Source organism: Mandrillus leucophaeus, unplaced genomic scaffold (genome assembly GCF_000951045.1).
Source record: "Mandrillus leucophaeus isolate KB7577 unplaced genomic scaffold, Mleu.le_1.0 Scaffold2, whole genome shotgun sequence".
Taxonomy (NCBI): domain Eukaryota; kingdom Metazoa; phylum Chordata; class Mammalia; order Primates; family Cercopithecidae; genus Mandrillus; species Mandrillus leucophaeus.
The window spans coordinates 1,215,724-1,225,598 of NW_012102031.1; the positions used below are offsets into that span (position 1 = coordinate 1,215,724).

A 9,875-nucleotide genomic window follows, 5' to 3' on the forward strand; every position below is an offset into this window, starting at 1 on the left:
GAGGAAAAGAAAAATGTACAAAAAGATTTTCGATCTTCTCACTCTCACTTCTAGAAAAAAGATCCAGCCCAGGCACGGAATGGGAGGGCCCCGCAAAGCACCCAAGTGTGTTTCACTCACCCCTTACCGCTCACCCACCGGCCTGCGATTTATTTGGTTGGTTTGGGTTTTATATTTCTTTTTCTTTTTTTTTTTCTTACATGTAGTTTTCTATATAACATCTTTAATGAGTGGCTTCCTGTGCTAAGAATGGTCCAGATGTGAACTGCTGCTCCCTGCTCCTCCCTTCCTCCTTCACACTCCTAGTTTAGGATTGGTGTGTCCAAGCTCACAGGGAAGAAAGAGCTGCAGCTGGAGCCTGACCCTCCCTGGAACAGGGAAAGGCTGGCCCGTGTTACTGCCTCTGTCACCCAGCTATCCTCGCACTCAAAGCCATCCAACCTCAGCAGGCCTTCTCGGGCCCTGCCACCTGAATAGGTCTGACCCCATTCCCCACTCCCTTTCAGGCTGGGCCACAGGGAGCTGCTGGCTGGCCACTTGACACCCTCCGCCTAGAGCTGATGTCTGTGACTACAGGGAGATTAGCACTTCGTCTAGTGAAACTCCTTTCATCTCTGTCCTATGGCCCCACCCCACCATTCCCTCCAGGCCCAGACCATCATCATGTGTGTGGCCTTCCTTTCCCTCATGCAGCCCCTTCCCCAGGCTGGAGGTTGTGGGAGGGGTGTGTGTGTGTGTGTGTGTGTGTGTGTGTGTGTGTGTGTGTGTGTGTGTGTGTGTGTTTGGTTTGCTGTCCTTTTTTAAAGGATTCCAAGCCATGTGAAACTTCCCTTCTGGATGTGATTCTGGGTTGCAGCAAATGCTTATTTATATGTGAGGCTGGGGAATGGGCTGGGGGTATTGGCAGTCCTTTTGCAGGGCAGTGTGCGTGGTGGGGTGACACCACTGTGGCTGAGCCCAAGACACTCCCAGAGGAAAACACTGCAGAAGGAACTGGTTTGCAGACTGCAGAAGGATCTGCACTTTTGTTTTTGACCAAAAAGATAATAATGTTAGCTCTGAAGGGCAGAGGGAATGCCCAAGCCCCTGATGCCTATGAGAAGCCCCCGGACTTCACCCTCCTGTTGTGTGACCTTAGCTCAGCGGGAGCTGCTCACCTGAGCACCCTTGGGGGTGGGCAGGGAGGCAGGGTGGGGTTTTAGAGTTAGTGTCTGTGCGGGGGCAGCCCTGAGCCTGGAGTGGAGACTTTGCGTCTCTTAGTTGGAGGTGTTGATTGCATTTGTGCCCCGGCCTGGTTGAGAGCTTCTTGGTACCTCTTGCCACCCCTTCTCACTGCCCTGACCCAACCCCATTGGACTTTGATGCTGCGAAGAGTGGTGTCCTGACAGGGACTCAGTGCTCCCGCCTGATGTATTGGATTATAGGAGAGGGCTTGTTCCTCCAACCCTAGGAGGCCAGGCAAGCATGAACAGGAGCCAAGGGATCAGGGTCATGAACTTTTTCCTCTTTGCAAAGAGGGGCACTTGGCATCAAGGTCCCATCACCAGAAAGCACCAAAGCCCCTGGCACCCCACCCACTCCATCCTACCCAGGGACCCCAAGTAGGCAACTGCTATGGCAGTGGGTCCAGCCCAGGCCAGCACTGCCAGCCTCCTCTCCCTGCAGTATGCACCAGCTCTACCTCCCCCGGCAGGCAATGTCCTGGCTTCTCAGCCCAGCACCATCTGTTCCCCTAGACTTCTCAGGGGCCAGCCCAGTCTAGGCCATCCTTCCCCTCATCCTCGGCTCCCACACAGGTGACAGGCCCAACAGATAACTTCTCTCTGGGAAAGGTTGGATGCTGCCTTACGTCCCCTTCTAGCCCTCCTCCCATCGCCACACACAGGCACCCACCCGCACCAGGTCAGCTTGTTTCTCACATGTAGCGAGAGAGGGGAGACCAACCCCTTTGTGTCTTTTGAATTACGAAGAAAAATGTGTGTTCAGGCGCTCTTGGGCCCAGTTCAGTCCGTCTTGTCTCAAATCTAGGCATTTTTGCTTCAATTTTATTTTTTTTAAGAAAACAAAAACAGAAATCTGCACTAATTTACCTGGTTTCGTAGGAAAACTTTTTTTTATTTTTTACATTTTTTGGTGTCCGTTTGTATTGAATAATTTGCTACATTTGTAAAATGTAAGAGGTATATATAATATATGTATATTTCTAACGTAAAAAACATAATTTTTTTCTTTTCAAGATTTTTTCTTAAGATGAGAGAAACATATTTTTTCAGGAAAAACAAACTTTAAAAAAAAGAGGAGAATAAAACCTTTTCTCCCCTTTCCCCATCCTCTATCCCTCTTTCCCAGGAACAAATCAAAAGGTGGATTATCTTGTGAAGAATGGAAACCGTTAGTCCAGAATGATGTCTTTTTCTCAATGCAGTGAGTTATAGATTCTCTAGTTTTCTCCCTAGGGATGGGAAGGGGGCATTGAGGCAAGCCTGGAGAGGAGCCCGGGGAGCAGGGTCATGAACTTTTTTCTTTAGTGAAGGAGGAATACAATCAAGGGTTTTGTATTCAGAATGTTGTGCAATATTTTGGAATGGGACATTGGTGTGTTTAGAGATTTTAGTTTAAAAACAAAACAAAAAGATTGATCAAATCTGTACAGTTTCTATTGTTCCAGATTTTTTAAGTTTGTATTAAAAGCATGATATATAACAGCCTTCTGCCTGCTCCTAGCTTGCTTGGTTTCTGGGGTCCCTTTTCGGATGGAGAGAATGGGAGTGGCCCAGCTCTTACAGACTCCAAGAAATGATTGGTCCTCCTTACAGTGACAGCCTCCGATGGACATAACTGTCCTGGTGCCCCTTCTTGACCACCTATCCATCCCATCAACACAGGATACTTCATTGTGCCTGCTACCCTAGATGCTTTTCTACACTGGAAACAGGTTCCACAAAGTTAGGAACCGCTCCAGTTCCCTTAGCCAGTTGGTGGTGGCACCAGGGCTGGGAGCAGAGCCTGGAGAACGGGGTCCTTCTTCATGACTCTTTAGGAATTGCCTATTCCTGTGGGGAGGAGAGAGGGAGCAGCCTCCAGCCTGCTCTAGATCTAGTACTTGATCCTTAGTACTAGATCCTTAGATGTGGGCAAGGATGAGAACAGCTCACCTAAGCCAGATTCCATCCAAAACCCTGGTGCTTGGATTCTCAGCCCTTTTCTGGGGCTGGACAATTCTGGAGCTGCTTTAAGAGTAAGACAGCCCAGCTCAGAGAAGGCCACCCTTCTGGCAGTGGCCGATTTCCTTAGGAGCTCTGCCATCTCCCAGTGCCCCAGGCCATATGTTCCCCTTCCCAGGGCCTGTGCCCATCAATGCTGCCCATCTAGGAGAGAAACAAAATCTCTCTATACCATCTCCCACCAGCGTGTACTTCATGTCAGAAACTGGCAAGGCCCCTGGGCTGAAGTGACCTCAGAATATTTGTGAAGTTATTATTTTAACAGTCATCTTTTATTTGGAGGTTAATTCCCATCAGGATATGAAAGGATTCAGCAACAATCAAGATTGTGTTCCTCACGGAAGGGCTCGGGCCAAGGTCACGGGGTGGGGGGATGCAGAGCGTGTCCTCTTCAGTAGTATTTGCGTAGCCGCTCGCGCTTAAGATGCTTGTAGGAAAGGCAGTAGCTGAAGAGCACATAGCATGCCAGCACCACGGTAACCCCTGAGATGCTCCCTTTCCTCACGTCAATGTACTTGTTGTAGTACCAGTAGTAACCTCTTTGAAACGCTCTGAAAATGCCACTAGGGCTGAAGTCCCGCATCAAGATCCAGCTTGGCAGTTCCCCTAGTTTGACCTCCAGAAGTTTCTTGTCCTTCACTGATACGACTGACGCCATCTTGGAGTCCTGGTGTCCGCTGTGCCGGGCCACGTCGAAGTTAGTTAGTTAGTTATTCCATTTTGTTTTTTAATTGGACGGGGTCTTGAACTCCTGGGCTCAAGCAATCCTCCCACCTCGGCCTCCCTCTCAAAGTGCTGGGATTACGGACGTGAGCCACCATTCCTCATCCTGTTGAATTTTCACAGGGATTGTTCATCCTCACAGGGATTGTCTCCATTTTGCAGTTAAGAAATAGGCTGGGTGCGGTGGTTCACATCTGTAATCCCAGCACTTTGGGGGCCGAGGCAGGTGGATCACTCGAGGTCAGGAGTTTGAGAACAGCCTGGCCAAAATGACAAAACCCATCTCTATTTAAAAAATACAAAAATTAGCCGGGTGTGGTGGCGAGCGCCTGTAATCCCAGCTACTTGGGAGGCTGAGGCACTAGAATCTCTTGAAACAGGGAGGCGGAGGTTGCAGTGAGTTGAGATCGCGCCATTGCACTCCAACCTGGGTGACAGAGCAAGATTCCGTCTCAAAGAAACAAAAAAGAAATAGGCTCCAACTTAGATTACCTTAGATTCACAAAACTAGTAAGTGGTAAAGATTTTGACTTGTGTCTGATTTTTTCATTTGTTAATCCAAGTGCTACTGGGCAGTGTCAGTTTTTGTCCACTGGAGACAGTGTCTGCCCTCCCAGAGTTGATGTCTCACATGCATTTGATACAATTATAACTGCTATAGAAGAGTGATATGGGTTAAGGGTGGCAGGGGATGACCTTGCCACCTCTACTGCCACGCCACCACTGGGCTGGGGTAGGGGGCAAACAGTTCTGGGGTATCAGTGGGGTATGGGGCCTCCTCAGTCCCCTCACTCCCCAAACAGGCAACACTGAACGCTCCCCAACCAAGTTGGTGAACTAGAAGCTCCCAGGACAAACATCCAACCTCTGGACAGGTCGCAGGAGGCCTGACGTCCAGCCCCTCCATGGGCCACTTCCCCTCTGCAGGGCCTATTGAGGGGAGGGAGGTCCCCATCCAGGATAATGAGGCCCTAGCCTGCCAGACACAGGACCATTTGCAGGGGTTTTACTTTCTTCCATCCTGCCAGGCCAGGGAGAAGCCCACCTTGTCCCTGTATCCCTCTGTATAAGCTGACCACCCAGCCTTGGGCCCCACGGCAGGGGCAGGATGGCCCTCACCTGCTCATTCCTGTTTCATGTAGACACAGGTCCTGACGCGGCAGGTGCCTGCTCCCACTCCCTGTCATGCCGTCAGTGGAAGGTCCTGGGCAAGACCCAGCTCAGAAGCCAGACTCACCTTCCTGGCCCGGCCCATCCCTCTGAAGGTATAGATACTACGGATTTGGGGGGGAAAAAAAATTCTCCATGGCATAGACAGAAATCACTCATTCAGACATTCATGCCTTTGTTTATTCAGCAAACACTCACTGGGTCTGAAGAGGTGGAGGGGGAGACTTGGAGGGGTAAAGGGCTGGGGCAGCAGGGGAAGAAAGAATATTCTAGCAGACTCAGTTCCTCTGAAAAAGGCTAATTTATTACTTTGACAAACTATCTATGGGCATCCACTCTCTGCCCTGGGAACACAGGTGTGTCACCACACCAGGCTAATTTTTGTACTTTTTTTTTTTTTTTTGAGATGATGTCTTGCACTGTTGCCCGGGCTGGAGTGCAGTGATGCAATCTTGGCTCACTGCAACCTCCGCCTCCCGAGTTCAAGCGATTATCTTGCCTCAGCCTCCCCAGTAACTGGGATTACAGGCGCGTGCCATCACACCCAACTAATGTTTTGTGTTTTTAGTAGAGATGGGTTTTACTGTGTTAGCCAAGATGGTCTTGAACTCCTGACCTCGTGATTCGCCCGCCTCAGCCTCCCAAAGTGCTGGGATTACAAGCATGAACCACTGCGCCTGGCCAATTTTTGTACTTTTAGTAGAGACAGGGTTTCACCATGTTGGCCAGGCTGGTCTCAAACTCCTGACCTCAGGTGATCCGCCCGCCTCAGCCTCCCAAAGAGCTGGGATTACAAGTGTAAGCCACCATGCCTGGCCAATTCTCTGCATTTTTAATTTGGGGGATTTCACTATCAGGGAGAAGTAGGTTCTAGGTACTTGAAGCTGCCAATTCACTGTGTAACTTTGAACCCCTCTTGACATCTGTGCCATTTGTACAACAAGGGACAGTGGGGCTAGGCCCCTGGTCAGCTAGGCCATTTAGGATGGTCCCTGTGCCTGCACCTCTTCTTGCCCCACTGGCTCCTGAGCCCTAGGGAGGGCCCTAGAAGGACCCTGTATGGTGGCACTTTTCCCAAAGATGTGAGGAAATAATGATGGGTTGAGCCCTGGGCAGAACCATATACCATCAGGTGAGACCCCTCAACCCAAGACACAAGAACCTAGTCAAACTACTGCTGGGCTGTGGCAGGGCTGGGAAATTCAGACAGGAGAAGAGTCTTGGCCCAGCGGCCCAGACATCTGTGTTCTTTTTCTGGCTCTGCCCTGATTCACTATATTCCTTTTTTTTTTTCTTTTTTTTTTGAGACAGGGTCCTCCTCTGTCACTCAGGCTGGAGTGCAGTGACAGGATCATGACTCACTGCAGTCGAGACCTCCCAGGCTCAAGCAATCCTCCTGCCTCCGTCTCCCGAGTAGCTAGGATTACAGGTGTAAGCCATGACACCCAGTTAATTTTTTACTTTTAATTTTTTGTAGAGACAGGGTCTTACTATGTTGCCCAGATTCGTCTCAAATTCCTGGGCTCAAGTGATCCTCATGCCTCCTAAAGTGCTGGGATTACAGGTATGAGCCACCTCGCCCAGCCTGATTCACTACACTATTTTTATTTTTGTTTGAGATGGAGTCTTGCTCTGTCACCCAGGCTAGAGTGCAGTGGTGTAATCTTGGCTCATCGCAACCTCCGCCTCCCGAGTAGCTGGGATTATAGGTACATGTGACGATGTCCGGCTAATTTTTGTATTTTCAGTAGGGACAGGGTTTCACCATATTGGCTAGGTTGGTCTAGAACTCCTGACCTCAAGTGATCTGCCTGCCTCAGTCTCCCAAAGTGCTGGGATTACAGTCATGAGCCACCACGCCCGGCCTGATTCATTATATTAAACATTCAATATTCAGCTGAGGCGATGGCTCACGCTTGTAATCCTAGCACTTTGAGAGGTGAAGGCAGAAAGATTGCTTGAACCCAGGAGTTCGAGACCATCCTGGGGAACATGGTGAGTCTCCCATGTCTCTACAAAAAATAAAAAAATTAGCCAGCCATGGTGGCATATGCCTTCTGTCCCAGCTACTCAGGAGGCTGAGGTGGGAGGATGACTTGAGCCCAAGAGGTCAAGGAAGAAGCGAGATGTGATCATGCCACTGCACTCCAGCCTGGGCAACAGTGTGAAACCCTGTTTCAAAAAACCTCCAAAATTCCACATTCAATATGGGACCCCCATAAACACAGGACACTGTGCTAGGCATGAGGAAATAAGGGGCAACTGCAGACAAAATCCTTGCTCTCCTGAAGCAATGTTCTATTATCTGAAAACAAACAAATACATGAGAAAATGGCAGACGGTAAGATAATCACGACCGGTGACAGTGGCTAGTGACAAAGTGGACACTTATATTAGGTGGACAAGACAAGGCAGGTCTTCCCGAGGAGGGGGCTCTCAACCCGTGAGCTGAAGCATACGATTCCTTGTCACATGCTTAACAGGGAGAAGAGCAGCAGGACCAGACACTTCCAAGGGCAAGAGGCAGGAACAGGATGGTGGGTTCAGGGAAGAAAAGGCCAGCAGCAACAGGCAAGTGGCACAGATGAGATCGAAGGGGGTCCCAGGCCATAGCATGGGCCCTGCCTGAAGCCTGGATGAGAAGCTGGGATTTTCTCTTCAATATGCACTGAGTTTCTTGCCCCGTGGTTGCATTATCTGTAGCTAGGGGCAGAGACAAGAAGAGAGCTTTCTTGGCCGGGCGTGGTGGCTCACACCTGTAATCCCAGCACTCTGGGAGGCTCAGGTGGGCGGATCACCTGAGGTCAGGAGTTCGAGACCAGCCTGTCCAACATGATGAAACCTCGTCTCTACTAAAAATACAAAAAATTCGCTGGGTGTGGTGGCACGTCCCTGTAGTCTCAGCTACTTGGGAGGCTAAGGCAGAAGAATCACATGAACCCGGGAGACGGAGGTTGCAGTGAGCTGAGATCACACCATTGCACTCCAGAATGGTGACAGAGACTCCGTCTCAAAAAAAAAAAAAAAAAAAAGAGAAAAAAAGAGAGCACTTTCTCTCACATATTCAACTGCAAACCCTCTTGGAACCCTCCTTTATGGCAGGCCCAGAGCAAGGACCACTGCAGGAGCAGACCCAGGCCCCTCCCTTGGAGGGGCCTTCTACTGGGGGAAGAGCTGGGGGAAGACAAACCCGGGTCTCATGACTTCAACACCACATCAGGTCCACAGCAGGAGGAGGCCCAGAAGCTCTATGCACCCAGAGGAGGCTCCCACGTGGCCCTGGAACGCTTTTCAGAGGGTTGACAGAAGCTAGTAGGTGAAGAATTTGAAGAAAGGGGAACAGCACTTATGTCAAGTGCTTCAGGGTGAGTTGCAGGGTAACATGACACCTGGACTTGGCATTGAGGGGGCCTTAGGGAGTCCGTGGAGAGGGGAAGGGGAGTGAGACTAAGGGGCACAGGAGTGAAGGGTGAAGCCAAGGGCACAGCAAGTGTAACTGACTCTTTCAACAAACCACAGAGGTTTCCAGAAGGCAGAAACGTAAAACCCCTCACAAAGTGCTGAGATTACAGGCTTGAGCCATCGCACCCCGCCTAAAACCACAATGAACATAACTATTAAAACAGCTAAAATGAAAGAGACTGTCCACAGCAAATGCTGGTGAAGATGTGCAGGAATTAGTAACTTTATATACTGCTCATGGGAATGAAAAATGGTACAACCATTTTGGAAGATAATTTGGAAGCGAAGCTTTTTTTTTTTTTTTTTTTTTTAAACACAGAGTGTCGCTCTGTTCCCCAGGTTAGAGTGTAGTGACTTGATATCGGCTCACTGTAACTTCCGCCTCTCGGGTTCAAGCAATTCTCCCTACCTCAGCCTCCCAGGTAGCTGGGATTACAGGCACCTGCCACCGGGCCACTTAATTTTTTTCTATTTTTAGTAGAGACGGGGTTTTGCCATGTTGGCTAGGCTGGTCTTGAACTCCTGACCTCAGGTGATCCGCCCACCTCGCCTCCCAAAATGCTGGGGTTACAGGCGTGAGCCACCGCACCTGGCCAGAAGGGAAGTTTCTTTTCTTTTGTTTTTGTTTTCTTTTTGAGACGGAGTCTTGCTCTGTCGCCCAGGCTGGAGTACAGTGGTGTGATCTCAGCTCACTGCAAGCTCTGCCTCCTGGGTTCACACCATTCTCCTGTCTCGGCCTCCCAAGTAGCTGGGACTACAGGTGCCTGCCACCACACCCAGCTAATTTTTTGTATTTTTAGTAGAGACAGGGTTTCACCATGTTAGCCAGGATGGTCTCGATCTCCTGACCTTGTGATCTGCCCACCTTGGCCTCTCAAAGTGCTGGGATTACAGGCATGAGCCACCACACCCGGCCGGGAAGTTTCTTAAAAGTTAAACATACAGCCAGACATGGTGGCTCATGCTGGTAATCCCAGTACTTTGGGAGGTCAAGGCGGGAGGATTGTCTGAGCCCAAGGAGTTCAAGACCAGCCTGTGCAACACAGTGAGGAGACCCTGTCTCTACAAAAAATGGTGAGGTGTGGTGGCTTACACCTGTAATCCTACCTTTGAGAGGCTGAGGTGGGAGGATCACTTAAGCCCAGGAGTTCAAGATCAGCCTGGGCAACATGGCAAGATGGCAACATGGCAAGACCCCATCTCTACAAAAACTTAAAACAATAGTGGGCTGGCCGGGCACAGTGGCTCATGCCTGTAATCCCAGCACTTTGGGAGGCCGAGGCGGGCAGATCACGA

The 9,875-nt window shown here is 50.0% G+C and overlaps 1 protein-coding gene across 2 annotated transcripts; it reads right to left on the reverse strand.

Annotated features, from left to right (window-relative positions):
• Positions 1–3,477: 3,477 nt before the first annotated feature.
• Positions 3,478–3,882, reverse strand: LOC105538825 (ATP synthase subunit f, mitochondrial-like). 2 transcript variants are annotated; one of them, XM_011978780.1, is made up of 2 exons: positions 3,762–3,882; positions 3,478–3,644 (listed from the first exon to the last, which is right to left on the reverse strand). In XM_011978780.1, exons 1-2 carry the CDS (start codon positions 3,880–3,882, stop codon positions 3,616–3,618), a joined length of 150 nt encoding a protein of 49 aa, XP_011834170.1. In that variant the 3' UTR covers positions 3,478–3,615. The 2 variants fall into 2 exon arrangements, with proteins under 2 accessions (XP_011834170.1, XP_011834169.1); XM_011978779.1 differs by having other exon boundaries at positions 3,478–3,882.
• Positions 3,883–9,875: the final 5,993 nt, after the last annotated feature.